At 38.3% G+C, this 25,286-nt stretch overlaps 1 protein-coding gene across 4 annotated transcripts in view; it reads right to left on the bottom strand.

Annotated features, from left to right (window-relative positions):
- Positions 1-23,165, bottom strand: part of Med1 (mediator complex subunit 1) — a 36,793-nt gene extending 13,628 nt beyond the window's left edge. For 2 of the 4 annotated variants that reach the window (XM_078042083.1, XM_078042085.1), the window contains exons 1-9: positions 22,921-23,165; positions 18,104-18,210; positions 12,587-12,665; positions 8,852-8,906; positions 8,615-8,747; positions 7,934-7,962; positions 2,913-2,984; positions 1,574-1,648; positions 416-489 (exon numbers count right to left, since the gene is read on the bottom strand). In XM_078042083.1, the coding sequence (XP_077898209.1) occupies positions 416-489; positions 1,574-1,648; positions 2,913-2,984; positions 7,934-7,962; positions 8,615-8,747; positions 8,852-8,906; positions 12,587-12,665; positions 18,104-18,210; positions 22,921-22,945 (649 nt within the window). In that variant the 5' untranslated portion in view covers positions 22,946-23,165. Of the gene's footprint in view, positions 1-415; positions 490-1,573; positions 1,649-2,912; positions 2,985-7,933; positions 7,963-8,614; positions 8,748-8,851; positions 8,907-12,586; positions 12,667-18,103; positions 18,211-22,920 lie in introns of those variants that run through there. The other 2 variants (XM_078042086.1, XM_078042084.1) reach the window with 2 other exon arrangements.
- Positions 23,166-25,286: the final 2,121 nt, after the last annotated feature.

Raw genomic sequence — 25,286 nt, 5'->3', positions numbered from 1 at the left:
ACTACAACTAAAAATGAAAATATTTTTAAAAAAGTATTGATTCTGAAAGCAATAATTTACTTCACACAATTGGAAAACAAAGAGAGGAGGGTAGTGCAGGTATTGACGCCTTAGAACTCCTTATAAAATATAGAAACGACTAATACTTTTCTCCCTCTGCTTATGACTTTATGAGCTCAAGGTGAAATTAAAAGTAATGACTCTGGGCTGGAATTGTGGCTCAGGGGTAGAGCGCTCGCCTAGCACAGACGGGACCTGGGTCCGATCCTCAGCACCATATAAAAATAAAGGCATTGTGTTGTGTCCATCCACACCTAAAAATACAATAACTATTTTAAAAAATAAAAAATAAATAATAAAATAATGACTCTGAAACTAAAATTAGACATTTTTCTAAATAATTAAAATAACCTACCCCCACTCCTAGGAGTGAGATAGCCAACACTTCCATGAAGAATCTTATCCAAGGGACCAGCATTAGTTGCTTTCCTGCAAAACAAATTATCTATTTAGACACAGAAGGTCTTAGCAGCCCTTTTGTCTTAAATGTGGTCTGGGGTTGTAGCTCAGTGGTAGAGCACTTGCCTCGCATGTGTGAGGCACTGGTTCAATTCTCAGCACCACATAAAAATAAAGGTATTTTTTTTAAAAAGTCTTACAGTATGCCAGCTCTGGTGGACACATCTGTAATTCCAGTGGCTGGAGAGGTTGAGGGGCTGAGGCAAGAGGATGGCATGTTTAAAGCCAGCCTCGCAACAGTGAGGTGCTAAGCCACAGTGAGACCCTGTCTCTATAAAATACAAAAAAAGAGCTGGAGATACGCTTAGGCCCTGAGTTTGATCCCTGGTAGCCCTACCCCCAAGAAGTAGTCAATGTAACTAGGCACAGTCAAAAAAAGTCTTAAAATATAAGTAGGCACAGTGGTACATGTCTATAATCCCAACTATTCAGAAGCTAAATCAGGAGATTCTGAAATTCAAGGTCACTCTGGGCAATTCAGCAAGACCATTTCTCAAAATGAAATGAAAAGGGCTATAATGTAGCTCAGAGGTAGAGTGCTCTGGGTTCAATCCACAGTATTATCAAAAAAAAAAAAAAAAAAAAGGCCTTATAATGAAAGATGCACTGGGTTTGATCCCCAGCACCACAAAAAGAAATAAAAATAAATCTTATAATAATACCATAACAACTCTGTTCTGTAATTGGGGGATATAACAAATATACTTCCCCTTCAAAATAAATGGGTTATTTCTAAGGACACACCATTATATAATATGGTAAACATAAATTACAACTTCACTACTATTTATCAGATGGGAGTCCAAGTTTGATGAATTATCAGTTAAAATGTATGAAATACCAAACAACTTAGTGATACTGAATCTCATAAATGGAACACAAATATTATTTGGAAAGGGAAAAGAGATAATCAAGATGGACAGTATTTTATTATGTATAATATAGACGTATACTGTAATAATACATATCCATAATAGAGATGTATAAATAATAGGCTAATACCGTGGGTGAAAAACCAAAAGTCACATAGAATTGATTCTTTAGACAGTCTTACCAGTACATAATTGCCATTTTAGATAGATCTTGTTCTAAGGATTGGAGAGCCAAGTACATTTTAGTCTTCAATTTGCTGGAGAGCGGATGAGGATAAAATATGAGTTAAGTCATTGAATGTACATGTTAGTATATGTGTGGGTATACACAGACACAAACACATACTGATACAGAAAGCACAGCCCTGCATGATAGCACACGGCTGTAATCCAAACAACTCAGGAGACTAAGGAAGGAGGATCCCAAATTCTAGACCACCTTTAGCAACTTAGCAAAATCCTGTCTAACAATAAAAAAATAAAAAGGGCTGGACAGTAGTAAGTGCTTCTGGGTTCAACCCCAGTACCAAAAGAAAAGAAAGAAAGCCTAAGGGTTAAGAGCATATTAGAAACAACTAAAGAAGAAAAGAAAAAAGAGCACATTAGAAACAACTAAAATATTTTGTTTTTTATTTCTGTGGGGCTGGAGACTAAATCCAGGGTCTTCTGCATGTTAGGCAAACACACTACCACTGAGTCATATTCCCAGCTCTAAAATATTTATTAAAAAAAAGACCTAAGTATGGATTGGTGGTATACACCTGTAATCCCAGATACTTGGGAGGCTGAGGCAGAAGGATCCCAAGTTTGAAGCAAGCCTCAATAACTTGGTAAGACTCTATTTCAAAATTTAAAAATAAATAAATAAAAGGGGCTGGGCACACAGGGTGAGGTGGCACATACCTGTAATCCCACCAACTCTCAGGAAGTCGAGGCAAGAGGATCACAAATTGAAAGCCAACCTCAGAAATTTAGTTAGGCCTTAAGCAACCTAGCAAAACCCTGGCTCGAAATAAATAAATAAATAAATAAATAAATAAATAAATAAATAGGGCTGAGGATTTACGCTCAGTGGTTAATACCCCTGGGTTCAAACCTTAGTACCAAAAAAGTAAAAATAAGAGTAAAAAAATTAAAAATAACAAGTTATTGGTTCCACAATAATTCCTTTCATCCTAGAAATCAATGTTAAATGCATGTTAAGAATACTCTGGGAGATAGAGATATAGCTCAGTTGGTGGAGTGCTTGCTTCTTATGTACAAGGCCTGGGTTCTAATCCCCAGCACCACAAAAAAAAAAAAAAAAAAAAAGAATGTTCTATATTCTGGCTTTATAACCTACTAATGCAGATATTAAAAGATCTTTAAAAGACATAAAAGTTAAAAACTGAGTTACACTGAGTAGAAATCAGTAATGACATTATGACAGGAGAGTTAGCAATTTCTAAGCATACATGACTTGCAGACTTATACTGTTTCTTCTAAAACATAAAAAGAAAATAAATAAATAAATATACTTACTTGTCTCCTGGAAGGTTATACAAATTAACAAGGCCCTTAAGATGCTTAGAAAATTCATCAAAATTTTTTTCCCTACAAGAATTCAGGGAAGAGAAAGAGAATACAAAATACAATTACTACTCAATTCTACAATAAAGTGCCAAAATTGGCTTTTGTAATTGGCTTTAAGTTTCTTGAAGTTAATCAATAATAGTAAAAGAAGGGCTGGGGTTGTGGCTCAGAGATACAGTGCTCGCCTAGCATGTGTGAGGCCCTGGGTTCGATCCTCAGCACCACATAAAAATAAAATAAAGATGTTGTGTCCTCTGAAAATTGAAAAATAAATATTAAAAAAATTCTCTCTCTTCTCTATCTTTAAAAAAAATATTGTGTCCACCTATAACTAAAAAATAAGTGTTTTTTCAAAAACAGTAAAAGAAGAAGAAATACTTTCCTTTCTCTTTATGCCCCATTTTTCTGAGAAACTACTAATAAGCAATATGAAAGTCAATCAGCTAGGCATAGTGGCACACATCTATAATCCTAGAAGCTTAGGAACCTGAGGCAGGAGGATCCAGACTTCAAAGCCAGTCTCAGCAAATTAGCCAGGCCCTAAGCAACTAAGTGAGACCTTATCTCTAAATAAAATCTAAAAAAGGACAGGGATGTGGCTGAGTGATTGAGACCCCTGGGTTTAATCCCTGGTACCAAAATGTAAGCAATATAAAAATCAAAAGACCTGATTAATTCACATACCAATTAGTTACAAAATAATGAAATCTAGTTTAAGTGGATCATGTTTTTTGGTGATTTTGTTTGTTTGTTTGTTTTGGCAGCAGTGGTATCAGGAGGGATTGAACTCAGGGGCTGTCTACCACTGAACCAAATCACCAGCAATATTTTGTATTTTATTTAGAGACCAGGTCTCACTGAGTTGCTTAGAGCCTTGCTTTTGCTGAGGCTGGCTTGGAACTTGAAATCCTCCTGCCTCAGCCTTCTGAGCCACTAGGATTACATGCATGCGCCACCACACCCAGATCCTTTCCTTTTAATATTTAACTGCCACTGAATGCCAAGAGAAAAAAAAAATAGTAGTAGTACACACCTGTAATCCCAAGTACTCAGCAGGCTGAGGCAAGAGGATAACAAGTTAAAGGCCAGCCTCAGCAATTTACCCAGACCCTGTCTCAAAATTTAAAAAGAAAAAAAGGGTAGCCTGGGGATGAAACTCTGTGGTAAAGCATCTCTGGAGTCAATCCCCAGTATCACAAAAATAATAATAATAAATTTTTTAAGTTTTTGATTATAGAGGTAAAAATGAGAAACACATAAACTAGGAATATAGAACATTTATAGGCCTATAACAACCTCAAAAAACAGGAAAGGCAGCAAGGACTCTGAAAACAAACCAGATGACCAGATCTGCCCTAGGAAAACGAAACTACAACCATGAAGTTTGGCATTCTAGGACTAAATAGTCAGGATTGGAATCTTAGCCAAATGAGGTCTTGTGGGTAGGTTTAGGGATCCAACACATTTCAATAATTCATCTCTTTCCAAACTTAAAGGAAAACAAAAGCTCTAGAAAGCTAATAGCCATGATAATCCCAAGCATGTTATCAGTCATGCTCTGAGCACTTATAACTCATAGTATTATGAAGATTGGAGAAAAAAAAAAACAAGCACCAACAAAATGTACTTCCTACCTTAATATTACCATTTATACTAAGTGAATGGAAACATCATAAAAGGTTAAGATTCATTCTGAGGCTGGGACAGTGCCGCACGCCTTTAATCCCAGAGGCTTGGGAGGCTGAGACAGGAGGATCACGAAGTCAAAGCCAGCCTCAGCAATGTAAAGGCACTTAACAACTCAGTGAGACCCTATCTTTAATGAAATACAAAATAGGGCAGGGGATGTGGCTCAGTAGTTGAGTGCCTGGGTTCAATCCCCAGTATGGAAAAAATAAGAAAGATTCATTTCTGAGGTTCCCAATTCTGAACAGACTTATAAAATAACTTAAGAATACAACCAGTTCCTAAGTTAGTACAGTCTCCTACTATTCCAGGTGAGAGCCAGAGATATTGGCTTTTTCTGGAGTATGATGGTATTACACCTTGGCACAATTACTGATTCACTGAAATTTTTAAAAGATTATTTTTTTATATTGCATTACAATTTTTAAGAACTTGTTCAAACTTGGCTATAAGCACATTAATTTTACAACTGAGAAGACTTAAGCAAAACTTCTTTCCTCCATCTTATACTTTAAGACATTGCCCATGTGGTATTTGAGAACTTCCAAGTTTAAAACAAAACTGGTATAATAGTTTTTTTAAAGTTTCAGAAAAGGCCGAGCAGTATGACACATGCATATAATCCCAGCAGCTGGAGAGGCTGTGACAGGAGGATAGAGAGTTCAAAGCCAGCCTCAGCAAAAGCAAGGTGCTAAGGAACTCAGTGAGACCGTGTCTCTAAATAAAATACAAAAAATTGGGCTGGGGATGTGGCTCAAGCGGTAGCGTGCTCGCCTGACATGCGTGCGGCCCAGGTTCAATCCTCAGCACCACATACCAACAAAGATTTTGTGTCCGCCGAGAACTAAAAAATAAATATTAAAAAAAATCTCTCTCTCTCTCTCCTCTCTCACTTTCTCTTAAAAAAAAAAAAATACAAAATAGGGCTGGGGATATGGCTCAGTAAAGGAGTGCCCCAGAGTTCGATCCCTGGTACACCCCTCCAAAAAAAAATTAAATTACCAGAATATTTTAATCTGGATTTTAAAAAAAATTTTTTTTTTTTTAGTTTTAGGTGGACACAATATCGTTATTTTATTTTTATGTGGTGCTGAGAATCGAACCCAGGGCCTCACGCATGCCAGACGAGCGCGTTACCACTTGAGCCACATCCCCAGCCCATGGATTTAAATTTATGTATGGAAATTTCTTCTTAATTCAAAAAGGAAAACAAATCAGCAGAAAAAAACACAAGCCAATAAAAGTCTGTCTTCAAATCTACTATTTTTTATCTTGACAGATTATTATATATATATATATATATATATATACCTTAAATGTAATATAATTTTTCTGAAGATCAATGTGAAAAGTTGTTTTCAAGATACAGACTTGGGGGCTGGAGATATAGCTCAGTTGTTAAGTGCTTGCCTTGCATGCACAAAGCCATGGGTTCAACCCCCAGCACCAAAAAATAAAAAGACTGGGGGTTGGGTTTGTAGCTTAGTTATAGAGCGCTTGCCTAGCACTGGGCACTTGTTTCAATTCTCAACACCATATAAAAATAAATAAATAAAAATAAAGGTTCATCTACAACTATATATATACACACACACACACACACATACACATACATACATATATATATGTATTTAGAGGCTGGGGTTGTGGCTCAGCAGTACAGTGCTCTCCTAGCACGTGCAAGGCACTGGGTTTGATCCTCAGCACCACATAAAAATAAATAAATAAAATAAAGGTATTGTGTCCAATTACAACTAAAAAATAAGTTTTTTTTTTTTAAGATAAAGTCTCAAACTTTCTCAGGACTTTTCTGACTCAATGATTAGGCTCCATTTATTTTGGTTCCACATAAAATTCCTAACGCTACATCAGTAGCTCTCCATCAGTGTGATTTTTGTTATCGATCACAACATGTGACAATGTATGAGAATGTTTGTTTAGCCAGGCACAGTAGTGCATATCTATAATACTAGTGACTGTGGAAGCTAAGGCAGGAAGACTGAATGTTCAAAGCCAGCCTCAGCAACTTAGCAAGGCCATAAGTAACACAGAGAGACCCTATGTTAAAAATTAAAAATAGGGGGCTGGGGATGTGGCTCAAGCGGTAGCGAGCTCGCCTGGCATGCGTGCGGCCCGAGTTCGATCCTCACCACCACATACCAACAAAGATGTTGTGTCCGCCAAGAACTAAAAATAAATATTAAAAAAAAAAATTCTCTCTTCTCTCTCTCCTCTATCACTCTCTCTTTAAAAAAAAAAAAAATTAAAAATAGGGCTGGGGATGTGGCTCAAGCAGTAGCACACTCGCTTGGCATGCGCAGGTCGCTGGGTTCGATCCTCAGCACCCCATCAAAATAAAAAAATAAAAGATGTTGTGTCCACTGAAAACTAAAAAATAAATATTAAAAAATTCTTTCTCTCTAAAAAATATTTAAAAATAAAAAATAAAAAGAACTGGGAATGTGATTCAGTGATTAAGCACCTCTGGATTCAATCTCCAGTACCAAATAAATAATAAATAAACAAACAAATATTTGTTTTGTTTCTGGCAGTGCTGAAGATTAAATCCTGGGTCTGACACATGTTAGGCAAATGCTCTACCACAATGCTCCATTCCCCAGTCCCTGGAGATATTTTTCATTGTTACAATTGAGGGGATACTACTGGCAGACATAGGAAAGGCCATGGATGCTGTTATATATCCTACCATGCACCAGATAGCCCCCAGAGAAAATAATTTTCCAAACCAAATTGTCAATAATATTGAGGTTAAAATCCTTGGACAGACTGAGTAGGCTTAAAAGTCATTCTAACTTAATTCTGAACGTCAATATGTACAGATTGAGAAATCATGGCCAAGAAAATAAATTTCCATAACAAGAAACTAAATGCTGATCATTCTCAAAACCAACTATAAACAAGAGCAGAGCCAGCTGTGGTGGTATATGTCTATAATCCCAGTGAGACAGGAGGATCACAAATTCAAAGCCAGCCTCAGCAATGGTAAGGTGCTAAGTAACTCAGTGAGACCCTGTCTTTAAATAAAATACAAAATAAGGCTCAGTGGTTGAGTGCCCCTGAGTTCAATCCCTGGTACCAAATAAAACAAAAAAACAAAAGCTAGAGTAGTGGCAATGCCTATAGTCCTAGCTACCTGGAAGGCTTAAGGCAGGAGGAAAGCTTAAGCCCAGTTCCACACCAGTGCAGGCATTATAGTAAAACTCTTATCTTAAAAAAAAGAACAGAACTGCCAGTATCAACGAATATGAATGTTATTTGCTCACCTTAACTGTTGTACAAGCTCTGGGCAGCTCTAAAATTAAAGAAAGTACATTAAAACATTAAACTATATTAACAACTTTGAAAACATCAATTTTTTTTAATTAATGCACATGCTTTATAACAAATATTAGAACTACAGAAGGCCCTTATATTAAGATATCAAAAAGCATATTCTTCCTACTAGGTGAATAATGAGTTTGGGGTGGGAAATTAAAAATGAAAATATATGAAATAGTTTTAAAGGAATCAACTTTCAGTAGCTTCTTTAAAATATTAGGAACTCTCTTTAATGCCATCCCTGGAATTATACCAAACTGACTGGTTATACACATTTTACATTGATTTCTATTAAATGATTTTTCAGATTTCTGTCCTTGATTTTAATCTCTGAAAGGATGGGAACTGTATGATTTATTTATTGTTCAACTGCGGCTCATGTTTGTTGATATAAAATTTAAAAAGTTCCTCTCCTGTTTCCAGTTATCAAAGCCCTTGGATGATGTCAGAGATGGACGCACATTACTCTAAATTTCATTCTAAAGCTACTGATGTAGCCCATCACATCATCTCTACAGTGGCTCAAGAAAAAAACCTAAACCCAAACTAAACCCCACCAATTCATTTTTAAATAAATGTTCCTATGTAAACCCCATAGATTCCAGTGAAATATCAACAACACATACCACAGGATTCTCCCCATGGTGAGCCACTTTTACATCACAAAGCTGTCCTGCAGGATCTAACTGCACTTCCACATAGAACATATCTGACGTGATGTAACATTCAGTGCCACTGGCACTGAGATGAGAGCCCAGTCTAGCAGGAACAAATCAAAACAAAAATTAATAGAAGACACAGAAATAAAGCCACCCAAAGTTAACACTAAGTTAAACATTCTGCCTACAGATAAGGCTACATACCCATTCTGTCTCGCTATTGATTCCAAACGGTCAGTCATTGCTGGTAAAGATGTTACTATGAAAAAAGAAAATCATAAAGAATGTTCCAAATAAATGGTTTATTCTTCAAAGACAGAAACATACTAAGGAGTATATATATATCCACCATTCCAAAGCCATAAACATATTCAGTAGTCCAAATACCAGTAATTTACACAAAGTTCATTGGTACAGTTTCACTGTGAGGCTAAGATGACAATAAGGTTAAAATAAGACCTACATGAAATACTATTAACCTTCCTCTTTTCCTTTTTCATTACTCCTTATTTTGGACAAGTTGTCTTTAACTGAAAGAAAACATATTATCTGTTAATGCATATTATCTGTTATTGCAAAGTCAGGCACAGTGGCATGCCATTAGTCCCAGTTGCTTGAAGGGCTGAGACAGAACTGTTTAAACCTAAGAGTTTGGGCTAGTCTGGGTAATATAGTAACATTCCATTTCTTTATTTAAAAAAAAAAAAAAATAGCCTTCTTCTTACCTATTCCTACCTGCTAATGCTAGAACAAGGAAGATGAACACCAAAGTCAATATAAAGGTACAGCTTAAGTTGTACAGTGTGTACGTGTGTACTTAACATGTATGAATCCTGAGTTCGATCCTCAAAACCAAAAAAAAAAAAAAAATCCATCTGGAAATGTATGATGTCAAGATCATTGGACTGTTAGGTGTAACTAATTAAACAAACAAACAAAAAAATGGGCTCAGTGGTGCACACTTGCAATCCCAGCAACTCAGGAGACTGAAGAAAGAGAATCCAATTTCAAAGCCAGCCTCAGCAACTTAGCAAGGCCCGAAGCAACTTAGCAAGACCCTGTCTTGAAATATAAGATGCAGCTCAAGGACTGGGGTCATGGCTCAGTAGTGGAACACTTCCCTAGTTTGTGAGAATCAAAGGGTTCTCAGCACCACATATAAATAAATAAAGATCACTGACAACTAAAAAATATTTAAAAAAAAAAAAAAAAAGATGCAGCTCAGTGGTTAAGCTCCCTGGTTGGAATCAATCCCCTGGTATCAAAACAAAAAGAATTGTGTGTGGGGGCTGGGGCTGGGGCTGAGCAGTAGAGCGCTCACCTAGCACGTGTGAGGCCCTGGGTTCAATCCTCAGCACCACATAAAAATAAATAAATAAAGGTATTATGTCCAACTACAACTAAAAAATGAATACTAAAAAAAAAGAAGACTGGGGTTATGGCTCTATGGTAGAGCGTTCGCCTAGCATGTGTGAGGCACAGGGTTCGATCCTCAGCACCACATAAATAAATAAATGTACATAAAAAAAGAATTGTATATGTGTGTACATACTAGATGTCTGTGGGATATATTTGCATGTATATGTAAATGCATACATACATGTACAAACATTTAAGTGTGTCTGCACACATATAGGTATATGTATATACACACATCTATATCTGTGTATACATGTTGTAAATGTATGCATATAAACAAATACCCTGGGGTAAGTAAAGCAGATTTTCCAGGCATGAAATAGACCCTGGGTTCAATAGCAAGCTCAAGAAAAAAAAGAAGGAGGTGCTAGGGTTGTGCCTCAGCAGTTGAGCACTTGCCTTGCACTTGCAAGACCCTGGGTTCGATGCTTTAGTACCATATAAAAATACATAAGTAAAATAAAGGTATTGTGTCCAACTACAACTAAAAAAAAGAAAAAAAAGGGGGGAGCTGGGTATGTTGCCCACTGGGTATGTTGCCTCAATATTCACAGAATTATTTACAACAGTCGTAAAACAGAAACAACTGCCTGGAGCAAGTGCTGCACATTTGTAATCTCAGTTGCTTGGGAGGCTGAAGCAAGAAAATCCCAAATTTGAGGCCAGCCTGGACAACTTTTTATGTGTAACCCTGTTACACATAAAAAAATTAAAAGGAGGGTTGGGGTTGTAGCTCAGTGCTAGAGCACTTGCCTAGCATGTGTGAGGCACCACATATAAATAAATTTTAAAAGTCCATCAACAAAAACAACAAAAAATAGGGGTGGGGATGTGGCTCAAGCGGTAGCGCGCTCGCCTGGCATACGTGCGGCCTGGGTTCAATCCTCAGCACCACATACCAACAAAGATGTTGTGTCCGCCGAGAACTAAAAAGAAAATAAATAAATACTAAAAAAATTCTCTCTCTCTCTCTCTCTCTCTCTCTCTCTCTCTCTCTCTCTCTCTCTCTCACTCTCTCTTTAAAAAAAAAAAAAAGAACTATATAATTAGAAATGGTTAAGACAAAAAATAAAAATGGTTAAAATGGTAAATTTTAGGTTATATGTATTTTACTACAAATACAAAAGAAAAAATTACTCAAATGAATCACATTCACTTGTGGTGGATTACAGCAAAATTTGTGTATGTGTCTATTTGCTTCGGTGGTGCTTGAGACTAAACCCAGGGCTCTGTGTATACTAAGCATACACTGTACCACTGGGCTGCATTCACAGCTCCTTAAAATCTGTTTTTACTTTCCTATCTCCCCAGAAACAGAATTAGTCATTATAAGTATGAATAATGAAGCTCATGATTTAAATTTTATGTTTGCTTTCTTAAAAACATTCTAGATAGCTAAAATGTCCATCTTCTGGGCTGCAGATGTAGTTCAATGGTAGAACGCTTCCCTACCATGGATGAGGTACTGGGTTTGATCTTCAGTACCACATAAAAATAAATAAATAAGACAAAGGTATTGTGTCCATCAATACTAAAAAAAAAAAAAAAAATTTAAGTCAATCTTATGGGGCTGGCTCAGTGATAGAGCGCTTGCCTGGCATGTGTAAGGCACTGGGTTTGATCCTCAGGACAACATAAAAAAATAAATAAAAATACTGTATCCATCTACAACTAAAAAATAATTTTAAAAAATTCCACCGTCTGGGATGGGGTTATGGTTTAATGCTAAGAGTGCTTACCTAGCATGTGTGAGGCACTGGTTTCAATTCCCAGCACCACATATAAATAAATGAATAAAATAAAGGTTCATCAGCAACTAAAAAACAAAATTTTTTAAAGTCTATCTTATCGAGAATTAGAAAAGAATATGTACAGAAGAAAATCTCTCTTTTTTTCTGCTATCTTATATCTTCATTAATTACCTTTTAAGTCTCTATCAGCCTCCAAAGTAAGATCACATTCAAATGTTTTAAAGTTCAGAAATCAGGAGCTAGGGTCATGGCTCAGTGGTAGAATGCTTGCCTAGCATGTGTGAGGCACTGGGTTGGATTCTCAGGACCACATAAAAATAAATAAATAATAAAGTTCAAAGGGAAGCCATGGTTATAACAACTAATAAATTTTTTTTTTTTTTTTTTCAGAAAAGAGCCAGGCTCAGTAACACACCACCTGTAATCCCAGTGGCTCAGGACGCTGAAGTATGAGGATTGCAAAGCCAGCCTGAGCACCTTAGTTAGTGAGGCCCTAAGCAACTCAGCAAGACCCTGTCTCTCATGAAATATAAAAAGGGACCCGCGATGTGGCGTGATAGTTAAGTGCCCCTGGCTTCAATTCCTGGCACCACTATCCCGGCCCCAAAGTAAAGTTCAGGAAAGAGCTGATTTCAAATCCATAAATGAAAGTAAGAGCAACACATAGCAGAGAAAGTTGACCTATCTCAATTTGTATTTCTAATATAAAACAGACTTTCTTAAATGGAGTTTTTTATAAAGTCAGTATATTTCAAAGGTATTTACAAACCTTTGAGAGCCTTCTGTAGAGTCTCCAAACAGCTGACCAAATGTTGATGCCCTCCAGAACTCATCACAACCCTCTTCTCCTATATCAAGTGGGAAAACAATTGATGTAAAGATCAATGAAGTCAACCATGTTTAAGGTTAACATACATATTATCCTTTTTTTTTTTTTAATTTTTTTAATATTTATTTTTTAGTTCTCAGCGGACACAACATCTTTGTTGGTATGTGGTGCTGAGGATCGAACCTGGGCCGCACGCATGCCAGGCGAGCGCGCTACCGCTTGAGCCACATCCCCAGCCCATACATATTATTCTGATAGTAATAATTCCAGTTCCCCAAACTGTGAAATTTTACAGTACAAAGGGTGTTTTTTCAGATTTTTTTTTCATGCCCTAGTAAGTCTCTCTCTTCTTTAATTCCATGCTCATCCTCATAAAACAAACCTGATTTATTAATAATCTGGCTTCCTTTGTATCCTGAATAGAGAAGGGGGTATTCTGGGCAGTGAATATCAGTATTTTGAAAAATAGAAAAATAAATCCTGTCATAAGTTAATAAATAAGCATTCTGATTTCCATGCTAATTTACCGAGATTTGGTTAGTATGCCAGCTGATGAAAATTCTTAAAAGCCTTACTTGCATTTGTTTTTTCTTTCTTTCTTTTCCTTTTCTGTGTATGTATTGTTGGGTATCAAACTCAGGGCCTCAAACATGCACTAAGAAAGTACTCTACTAATAAGCCACATTTCCTGGCCCCAAATTTTTGAACCTGTACAACTGAGATAAGTTCAAAGGGAAGCCATGGTTATAAAAACAAAACATTAGTAGTAGCCCAGGTAAAGAGAGGCCCTTAAGAGCCACCTGGAGGGGGGCTGGGGATGTGCGCTCGCCTAGCATGCGTGCTGCCCGGGTTCGATCCTCAGCAGCACCACATACCAACAAAGATGTTGTGTTCACCAAGAACTAAGAAAAACTAAATAAATGTTAAAAAAATTCTCTCTCTCTCTCTGTCCCCCTCTGTCTCTCACTCTCTCTTTAAAAAAAAAAAAAAAAAAAAAAAGAGCCACCTGGAATCCCTCTATATCATGTTCATGTCTTTAATGACAATATCACTTAAAAGAATATATTTCAAACAAGAATATGATTGCCTTGGGGCTTTAAATAAGACCCCTTAATTTCCAGACTGAAAAATTGCAATTCACTTTTTTTTTAAATTTTTTTTAGATGTTGACAGACCTTTATTTTATTTATTTATTTTTATGTGGTGTTGAGGATTGAACCCAGTGCCTCACACAACCTAGGTAAGCACTCTACCACTGAGCCACAACCCCAGCTCCCATTTCTGACATTTTGATATCCATAATCTCATGTGATCCTTACAACAAAACTTATGAAAGGGGCTGTGCTGTGGCTCAGCAGCAGAGCTCTTGCCTAGCATATGCAAGGCCCTGGGTTCGATCCCCAGCATCACATTAAAAATAAACAAATAAAATAAAGGTATTGTGGGCTGGGGATGTGGCTCAAGCGGTAGCGCGCTCGCCTGGCATGCGTGCGGCCCGAGTTCGATCCTCAGCGCCACATACAAAGATGTTGTGTCTACCGAAAACAAAAAAAATAAATAAATATTAAAACTCTCTCTCTCTCTCATAGTTCAGGACATCTGTTAAAAAGAAATAAAGGGGCTGGGGATGTGGCTCAAGCGGTAGCGCACTCGTCTGGAGTGCGTGCGACCCGGGTTCGATCCTCAGCACCACATACCAACAAAGATGTTGTGTCTGCCAAATACTAATAAATAAATATTTAAAAAAAAAAAAAAAGTTCTAAAAAAAAAAAAAAGAAATAAAAAATAAAGGTATTGTGTCCAACTACAACTAAAAAATAAGTTTTTTAAAAAAAATTTAAAACCATATGGAGGAGCAAATTATCATAATGCTTCCATTTTCCTGATAAGAAAACTGAAATTCAAAGAGGTTATATTAATTTGTTGAATGTCAAGTAGTAAATATTGGAGTCAAGGGAGTTTTTTTATTTTGTTTTTTTGTTTTCGATAGTACTGCAGACTAAACCTGGGGTCTAGAAGATGCTATTAGGCAAGTGTTCCAGTACTGAGGCACATCCCCAATGCCTCAAGTTCAAGTCTTTTTACAACAAATTTAATTCTTGAACACTAATCTACTAAACTGGACTTACTCTAAAACAAAAGTAAAATTTGGTAGGGAGAAGAGAGTAACAACATTAAGTACAACATACAGAATACAGAAAACATTTTATTTTTTATTTTTGTTTCTTTTTTGGTACTGGGGATTGAACCCAGGGGTGCTTCACCACTAAGCTAAGTCTCAGCTCTTTTTATTTTTTATTTTGAAATAGTTGCTGAGATTGGTCTTGCCTGCCTCAGCCTCCTGGAGGTATGTACCTCCAGGCCAACTAGAATACAGAAAAGTTAATAAATCACAAGTGAAGCAATCACAAAGTGATAGAGCATTTAACTACATATAACTACAACCAAGATCAAAAAAATGGGAATAAGGTTTCCTATGTCATGTGATTATCACAGGAATCATATGAATGAACTCTTTTTGATCCAGGAAATTTAACCCAGGAGCACTTAACCACCGATCCACATTCCCAGCCCTTTTAATTTTTTATTTTTGGGGCTGGGGATGTGGCTCAAGCGGTAGCGCGGTCGCCTGGCCATGCATGCGGCCCGGGGTTCGATCCTCAGCACCACATACAAAGATGTTGTGTCCCCGGAAAACAAAAAATAAATAAATATTTAAAAATTCTCTCTCAAAAAAAAAAAAACTTTTTAATTTTGAGACGCATCTTGTTAAGTTGCTTAGGCTTGCTAAAGCTGCTGAGGTTTGCCTCAAACTTGCAATCTTCCTGCCTCTGCCTCTGCCTCCCAAGTCACTGACATTACAGGCATGCACCACTGTGCCCAGCAAATGAATGAACTTCTAACATTGAGCCTTTAGGAGCTGCAGTTATAGATCAGGGGTAGAGTGCTTGCCTAGGATGTATGAGGCACTGGGTTTGATGCCCAGAACCACATTAGAAAAATCTAAACAAGCCAGGTACAGTGGCACATACCTATGATCCCAGTGGCTCATGAGGCTGAGACAGAAGGATGGCGAGTTCTAAGCCAGCCTCAGCAACCATGAGGCACTATAAAACAACTCAGTGAGACCCTGTCTCTAAAATACAAAATAGGACTAGGGATGTGGCTCAGTGGTTGAGTGCCTGAGTTTATCCCTAGTATCCCTCACAAAAAAAAAAAAAAAACTAAACAAAATAAAAATTATTATGTTCATCTATAACTAAAAGTTTAAAAAAAAAACAAAAACACCACTACACTGAACCGTTAAACAGATCACCACATACCCCTACCCCCATCTTCCACTTAACTGGCTAAAGGATCCCCATATTGGTGAATGATTGAGGAGGAAACAGAACTGTAAAGAGGTTAACAGTGAACAGGTGAAAATCTAGAGTGAACAGGTGAAAATCTAGAGTTCACCTGCATTAAGAATGAAGCAAGGGGGCTGGCGATGTGGCTCAAGCGGTAGCTCGCCCGTCTGGCATGCGCGCAGCCCGGGTTCGATTCTCAGCACCACATACAAACAAAGATGTTGTGTCCGCCGATAACTAAAAAATAAATAAATTCTCTCCTCCCTCTCCCCCCCTCCTCTCTCTCTCTCTCTCTCTCCCCCCTCACTCTCTCTTTAAAAAAAAAAAAAAAAATGAAGCAAGGGTCAGGCACGGTGGTTCATGCCTACAATCCCAGCAGCTGGGGAGGCTGAGGCAGGAGGATCATGAGTTCAAAGGCAGCCTCAGCAAAAGCATGGTGCTAAGCAATTCAGTGAGACCATATCTAAATAAAATAGAAAATAGGGTTGGGGATGTGGCTCAGTGGTCTATGCCCCTGAGTTCAATCCCTGATACAAAAAAAAATATAAAACAAAACAAAGGAAAAAAGAATGGGGTTGGGGATGTGGCTCAAACGGTAGCTCGATCGCCTGGCATGCGTGCAGCCCAGGTTCGATCCTCAGCATCACATACAAAGATGTTGTGTCCGCTGAGAACTAAAAAATAAATATAAAAAAAAATTCTTTCTCTCTCCCCTCTCTCTCTTAAAAAAAAAAAAAAAAAAGAATGAAGCAAGAGCTGTGGCTATAGTTCAGTGGGAGAGCACTTGCTTAGCACATGTGAGGCACCTGATTTGATCCTCAGCACCACATAAAGTCAATTAAAGGTATTTAAAAAGAAGAATGAATCAAAAATTCTTGGTACTATACACAATAAAGGTAATATCAAACCATAATGAAGGGGACTGACATAATGTCTCTTAAGCCAGATGCAGTGGCATGTGCTTATAATCCCAGTGATTTAGGAGGGTAAAACAGGAGGATCAGAAGTGCCAAGCCCACCTCAGCAACTTAGTGAGGCCCTCAGCAATTTAGCAAGACCCTGTCTCAAAATGAAAAATAAAAAGGGCTTGGTTGGGAATGTAACTCAGTGAAATGCCCAGGATTCAATCTTCAGTACAAAAAAAAAAGAATGTCTCTTAACCAGACACGTTGGTGCATGCCTGTAATCCCAGGGTCTCAGAATGCTGAGGCATGAAGATCACAAATTCCAAGCCAGACTAAGCAACTTCATGAGACTGTCTCAAAATAAAATGAAAAGGACTGAGGATGTAGCTCAATGATAGACTGCCCTGGGTTCAATCCCCAGGACCACACCAAAAGAGAGAGAGAGAGAGAGAGAGAGAAAAAGAGAATGTTTCTACACCAGTATATCAAATATGTCCCTCACAGGTGTATTTCTTAGCACCTTTGTATGAAATAGCCCAATGTATTCTAACACAATTTTATAAATATAGTCAGCACTCTGTATCCTTAAATTCCACATCCTTGCATTTACCAATTCTAGATGAGAAAACCCTAGTGTGGTGGTGCACACCTGTAATTCAAGCGACTCTGGAGGCTGAAGCAGGAGGATCCCAGGTTTGAGGCAAGATGCTAAGCAATTTAGTAATCCCTGTCTCAAAATAAAAAAATAAAAAGGACCAGGGATATAGCTCAGTGGTAAAGCAATCTTGGGTTTGAGTCCTAGTACAAAACAAAACACAATTTATATAGTATAACATTTATATAGCAGCATTTAGATTGTGTTAAGTATTATAAGTAATGGTGAGATCATTTAAAGTATCCAGGAAGAAGTTCATGACTCATATACAAATACTTTGCTATTTTATAATACGGACTAAGCATCCATAAATTTTAGTATCCATGGGGAGTTCTAAAAACAATCCCCCCCAGATACTAAGGAAGAAATGTATACATTCTTCCTCAGAAGATCCCTGAAATTGATAATCACCATGTATTCAAGTATTTTATGATAAGTAAAACTGAAGACACACTACTATAGGTAGTTTGAACAAATTCATGTTCCAAACTGAGCTTCTTAAGTAATTATCTAAGCACAACTTCACCCATTTCAACACAATCCTCACCATGACTTGACGCACAAGCTTAATGGTCTCACTCCAAGGTCTATTTTGGTTAAATTTTGCATGGAGCCGTTCCAAGAGAGAACTCATTTTACTCAGCTTTTCAGATTCTGCAATATAAATCAGAAAACACTATTAGAAACACTTTTATCAAGCCCTTCGACAATTTTTCTTACAAACGCAATCCCCATATTTTATCTAAGAATTCGGTTAAAATAGTTTATCATTTACTTCAAAACACATAAAGTTGTTTGTTTTGTGGTACTGGGGACTGAAACCAGGAGTACTCTACTACTAGGCCACATCTCCCAGCCCTTTTTGAGACAGGGTCGATTCTAGCCTCAAACTTTCGAACCTCCTGCCTCAGCCTTCTGGGTAGCCAGGACTTCAGGCATGCACCACCACAATCTGCAAGACTCTGTCTCTTAAAAGAAAACAACATAGGCTGGAGCTGGAGCTCAGTGGTGGACTGCTTGCCTAGCATGTGAGGCGCTGGGTTGGATTCTCAGCACCACAAAATAAATAAATAAAGATCCACTGACAACTAAAAATATATATATATAAAAAAAAGAAAACAACATTTAATCCAGGCACCCCTGGGTTCAATCCCTAGTATCTCCCCCCCCCATGCCACCCCAAAAAAAAAACAAGAAAAAACAGACAATACAGACAGACACAGGGTCTCATATTCACTGGGCTAAGCTTCAACTTATCAGTTCCAAGCAAATCTTTCTGCCTCAACCTCCTGAGTAGTTGGGATTACAAGTGTACCCAGATTAAAAGAATCCTTCAATGGCAAGAATACACATACATTACAGGTCTTACAAAATGAAAAATCAGAGAACACACATCTATGAGGACCAAAAAACAACCATTTCACAGGGCACACTGGTGCACACCTGTAATCCCAGCCACTTGAGAGGCAGGAGAATCACAGCTTCAAAGTCAGCACTGGCAACTCAGAGAGACTTCACCTCAAAATAAAAAATGAAAGGGCTGGTGATATGTAGCCCAGAAATAGGCTATCCCTGGCCCATCCCTAACCATGTTAATATGCATGAAATCCCTTGCATGATATATTTTGAGCATACATTTGAATTTACCCTTTCTATGGTTATTATTGGTTACTACTTTCTTCTTTCTTTTTTTTTTTTTTTTTTTGGTAGTTGTAAATGGACAGTATGCCTTTATTTTACTTATTTTTATGTGGTGCTTAGGATCGAACCTAGTGCTTCACACATGCAAGCACTCTGCCACTGAGCCACAACTCCAGCCTGGTTGGTTACTTTTCAATGTGAAAATACTGCCTTCCTTATTTTTTAGTGGAGGGTACCAGGGATTGAACCCAGGGGTGATTAACCACTGAGCCACATCCCCAACCCTTTTATTTTTTGAGACAGGATCTCACCAAGTTGCTTAGGGCCTTACTAAAGGCCTTACTAAATCGCAGAGCTTGACTTTGAACTTGCAATCCTCTTTTCTCGGCCTCCCAAGTGCTGGGATTATAGGAGTGCACCACTGCACCCAGCAACTTCCTTAATTTTTTTTTTTGTGATAATCTTAAGAGAGCTATTTATAAGTATGATTAAAAAAAACAGGCTCTATTTGCCAATTTCAACTCTAATTAAAATTATACGGACAAAGGAGGACCCGGTGGTGCATGGTTCATGAGGGCTGAGGCAGGTGGATTGCAAGTTTGAGGCAAGTCTGAGAAACTCAGTAAAATCTTGTAAAAGATTAAAAAAAAAATGGCTGGGGGTATAGTTCAGTAATAGGACACCTCTGGGGGGTGTAATAGGATACCCAGTAGTGGGGGGGGTAAGGCTGTGTAAAAGTATGTGAATGGGGAAGAGATAGATGGGTTATCAGCAGACAAGAGAAAGGCAGAAAACACTGGCTTCCCAGTCTGAACTAAGCAAGTAAACAAACCTCCAAAGCCCTCCAACCCTAATTCTTTTTCTTTCTTTTTTTTTTTTTTTTTTTTTTGGTACTGGGGAATTGAACCCAGGGGCACTTTACCACATGAATAAACATAATATGCCTGAGATGTTCTGTGAGGATATGGTGTGGACAAGTAAATGTGGAAATGACCAGTGAAATGCAAAATTTAAAATGCTCTTAAAAGGAGAGACCTTAAGCCAGGCACAATAATGCATACCTGTAATTCCAATGATTCAGGAGGGTTAGCTAAGAGGATTGCAAGTTGGAGGCCAGCCTCAGCAAGTCCCTAAGCAACTTAGTGAAAACCTAAGCAATTTAGTGAGACCCTGTCTCAAAATAAAAAATAAATATGGCTGAGGATATAGCTCAGTGGTTTAGGTACCTCTGGGTTCAATATCCAGCACCAAACATAAAAAAAAAAAAATAAGCCAGGTGTAGTGGTACATGACTGTAAGCAATTCCAGAGGCTGGGGAGGGAGGCTAGCAAGTTCCAGTCCAGTCTCAGCAATTTACAGAGTTCCTAAGCAATTTAGCAAGACTATGTCTAGAATTAAAAAATAAAAAAGTCTGGGGATTGGGCTGGGATTGTAGCTCAGTGCTCAGTGGTGGAGTACTTGCACAGCATGTGTGAAGGACTACGTTCAATTCTCTGCACCACATGCAAATAAATAAAATAAAGGTCCATCAACAACTAAAAACAAAACAAAAAAAAAATAATTTAGCTGGGTGGCGCATGCCTGCAGTCCTGGCGGCTCACAAGGCTGAGATGGGAGGATCTCAAGTTCATAGACAGCCTCAGCAATGGCAAGGTGCTAAGCAACTCTGTGAAACCCTGTCTCTAAATAAAATACAAAATAGGGCTGGGGATGTGACTCAGTGGTTGAGTGCCTCTGAGTTCAATCCCTGGTAACAAAATAAAAAGAAAAGGTCTGGATATGTAGCTCAGTAGTAAAGCACCACTGGGTTCAATACCCAGTACCAAAATAAATAAATAAAAATAAAATCTACTGGATGTGGTGGCACAAGCAGGTAATCCCAGCGTTTCAGGAGGCTGAGACAGGAGGACTGCGAATTCAAAGCCAGCCTCAGCAAAAGCAAAGTGCTATGCAACTAAGTGAAACCCTGTCTTTAAATAAAGTATAAAAAGGTTCTGGGGATGGGGCTCAGTGGTCAAGTGCCCCTGAGTTCAATCCCTGGTTCCAAAAAAATAAAATAAAATAAAATAAAATAAAATCTGGCAGTACTGGGGATTGAACACAGGGATGCTTCCATCACTATTATCATTCAGTGGTCGCACACCCCTAGGTTCTTTCACCAATACTGCCAAAAGAAAAAATTTAAAAAGGCATTACTACTCAATATCAAAAGGAGAAAAAGTTCATAATCAATGGTGGAAAGAACATAGAAAAACAGACAACTAATGTTGGTACTGAAAGATGAACAGATTAATTAGAATTAAGGTAATAAACTTTCCTTTTATGCTTTCATTTTCTGGAAAACTGATTTTGACTGTGTGAGCCAGTTTATAGTTTTGAACACATTTCTACCAATTCTCACTATAAAGTCATTCATCCAGGCACAATTACAAATGCTGGGGATAGACAAAACTCCTGTCTCCTTAGGTTTCCATTTCCACTTGTTATCCCCTTGCACCCAAGAAGTATATTTTTCTTCTTCCCTTTCAAAACATACATCTTCTTTTTCTTTTTTCTTTTTAATATTTTTTTAGTTGTTGACAGACCTTTAGTTTATTTATTTTTATGTGGTGCTGAGAATACAACCCAGTGCCTCACACATTCCTGGCAAGTGGCTTCCCTGAGCCCCAGCCCCCATCTTCTTTTTCTTGAGATGCCTGCTGATGCTCAAATCAAACACTTTTTGAGCAACTATTAGACACTACAGAGTACACATACTTGAGTAAGGCAGGGTCCCTGGTATGAGAAGCTCAAAACAAACTATGAAAGACAAGTAAACAGTAACAATAAAGTGAGCTGTAGCAGATGCAGGTCTGTAATCCCAGGGACTGGGGGCTGAGAACCTAAGCAACTTAGTAAGACCCTGTCTCAAAATAAAAAATAAAAAAGGGTTGGGTTTGTGTGGGGGATGTGGCTCAGTGGTTAAGCGCCCCAGGGTTCAATTCCTAGCACCACACACACACACACACACACACACACACACACACACACACACACACACACACACACACGGGTTGGGGGTGTGGCCCAGTGTTTAAGCGCCCCTTAAACAAGGTTCAATGCCTGCTCCTAAAGGTGGGGAAAGTGAGCTATAGCAATAAGCATGACCAAAATGCTAAGAAAGCATTTATACAGGAATGTGGAAATTTAGAGAATCTAAGTTCCAAAGAAAGTTATTTTTTCAACAGTTCTGAATTACTCCAATGGAAAGAAGGAAATACAACGCAGTTTTAAAATATACCGAAGCACAAGATCTGAGCACTGTGACATCCTAGGGAACTGCTGGCTTTTAATATCATTTCACTCAAAACAAAATATCCTTCAGTAATTTTACACACCGTTTTGTATTACTGTTCTTATGTTATTCAGACGTCTCTCCCTGAACAAAGTGTAGAAGGTTTTAGACTCACTCGCCCTGTCTCCCACCACTTTAGGCTAAAATGCTCTCAGGCCAAACTGTCCCTAATTGTGCAGAAAACCTCCACAAAAGTTGGGAGTCCTCGTTACTCCGAAGTCGGGGCTCTATAATCATTAAGGAAGGATGGTCATAACCTAAAAAGCACATTCCACCTCCCAGATTTTATGCCTTCTAGAAAGTAGCCCTCATGGGACATCGGCCTCTACCACTTCTTACACATTGGCTCCCCCAGTTAGTGTCCGCCCCCTCCTTTCGCTCTCACTCACCCTCGGTTTCCCCCTGAGCCTTCATCCTGACGGCGGTGAGGGCCTGGATCTGCCACAAGAAAATAAGCTTTTCCCCACCACCAACAGGGGAACCAAGCTGACTGGAGCTCCCGGGACGCAGGGAACCAATAGTCCCCACCGTTCCCGGGAAGGCTCAGTCTGAAGTCCCCGGCGGCAAGAAGAGAAGGGTGCTCGCGGCCGCCGCCATCTTCCCCAACGGAACTTCCCAAGGATCGCGAGATTAGCCAGGATCCTACGAGACAGAGGAAGAGGATACAAAATCTCGCGAAAATTAGTTAAGTGTACTTCACGCGAGATCTCTATCAACCCATCCTTCCCTTAGTTGCCAGTTGCTTCAATCCTCACACTGCTTAGTATTGAACTTGTGGGCAGGTGGATTTTGGCCTCTTTGCAAAAAACCGGCATTTTCATTTTACAAATAAAAATATCTAATTCTGACCCACAGCAACCTAACGAGACTCTGTTGCAAAATAAAAATGACTGGAGAGGTAGCCCAGGGGTAAAGCGCCCCTGGATTTAATCCCTAGTACCAAAAAAAAAAAAAAAAGAAAGAAAGAAAAAATCTCTAGCTCTCTTTACTGAAAAATTTGTTTGAGATTTTGTTTTGTCCTGGAGATTGAACTCAGGAGCGCTTAATCACTGAACAACATCCCTAGCCCTTTGTATTTTAATAAAATAAAATATTTTTATTTTGAGACAAGCTTTTGCTAAGTAGTTGAGGCTGGCCTTGAACTTGCAATCCTCCCTCATCCTTCAAAGCCGCTATGAAAACAAGCGTGTGCCACCGCGTCCAAAAAAAAGATAGTAAGTTTGGGCTGGGGGTGTACCTCATTGGGAACGGTTTATTCCACCTAACAGGGACCGGGTTCGTTCCCAACACCACCAAAAGAAAAGAAAAGTAAATTTCTGTGAGCTACTAACTGTAATAACTGTATCAGCCTAACAAGAACCATTTTCTTTCTTCTTTTTCAAATAAATATTTCTTTAGTAATATTTTTGAAGTTCTGTGAGAATTTTGGATTAATGTAAAATTGCTGGTTTGTAGCAGTCAATGCAACTAATGCTATTAGAAATAGTTATTATTTCTCATTGTGTCCCTTTTTTGTGATCCTAGTGAAAACAGGAAGCTTCACTTGTTTTCTGAACTACACTGTGAATCACAAAGAATGTGTGATTATCTCTGTCCTTATATTCTCACAAAGGGAAATTCAGGGTAATGCAGAGAACTTCCTCACCATTGGAACTGAAGAACTAGACTAAAATACAGTAGTGCTAGCAACAGGCACTTAACCACTGAGCCACATCCCCAGCCCTATTTTGTATTTTATTTAGAGACAGCTTCTCACTGAGTTGATTAGCACCTGGCTAAATTTTTGAGGTTGGCTTTGAAATAGCCATCCTCCTGTCTGAGCTTCCTGGGCTGCTGGGATTACAGTCCTGTACCACAGCACCCAGTAGGGTGAAACCTCTTAAGGCTACTTTTAAGTATTCTTTACTGATACACATCCTTTAAAATAATAACTGAGAAAAGTTGGATTTGCCTAGTTTGCTCCAAGATTTTTTTTTTTAATGGTTCCAGGAATTGAACCCAGGGGTGCTTAACCACTGACCCCTATCCCCAGCTCATTTTTAAATTTTGAGACAGGGTCTCAGTAAATGGCTTATGGCCTAAGTTGTTGAGGCTGGCATTGAACTTGTGATGATCCCCTTGCCTCAGCCTTACAAGTTGCTGAGATTACAGGACTGCACCACCATGCCCTTGCTCCAAGAATTTATGCAGTATATTACTAGCTCAAATTTTTCTCACATTTTAAAAACATCTATTCAGACATCTCCAAAGCAATCCCAGCAGATATTGCAGTCCAGGTGAACAGGCACAGCAGTATAAATTTAATAACTCTTTGGGAATACATGCGAAAATGTTTACTGCCACAAAGATATCTATAACATGCCCCTTGAAAGTACAATGCAATTTTTTTCTGTTGCCTATTCCTTATTCTCATTCCTTAGGATCTCTAGACAGTTGTTTGGGGCAGAATTGCCCATTGTTTCTGAATCCCCAATACCTAGTGAGCAAATCTTTTACTGGATCTAAACACTCTGCTAGACCCAACTTTTCTCCCTTTGCCAATTCCCAACCACATTGGCCTTTTCTCTCTCACAGAAAATACTTGCATTCCTTCCTCTCCCAAAGTCCTTCAACAGATTTCTAAAGCTGCTAGGAAGTCTCTACTCCACCTCACTAATCCTTTTTTATGTATGATGCTGGGGATTTTTTTTAAACATTTTTTTTTAACTTGTAGAGAGACACAATGTTTTTATTTTATTTATTTATTTATTTTTAC

Source organism: Ictidomys tridecemlineatus, chromosome 3 (assembly GCF_052094955.1).
Source record: "Ictidomys tridecemlineatus isolate mIctTri1 chromosome 3, mIctTri1.hap1, whole genome shotgun sequence".
Taxonomy (NCBI): Eukaryota; Metazoa; Chordata; class Mammalia; order Rodentia; family Sciuridae; genus Ictidomys; species Ictidomys tridecemlineatus.
Note: the sequence above shows the minus strand (reverse complement) of the source record. Positions and strands in the feature narration are given on the sequence as shown.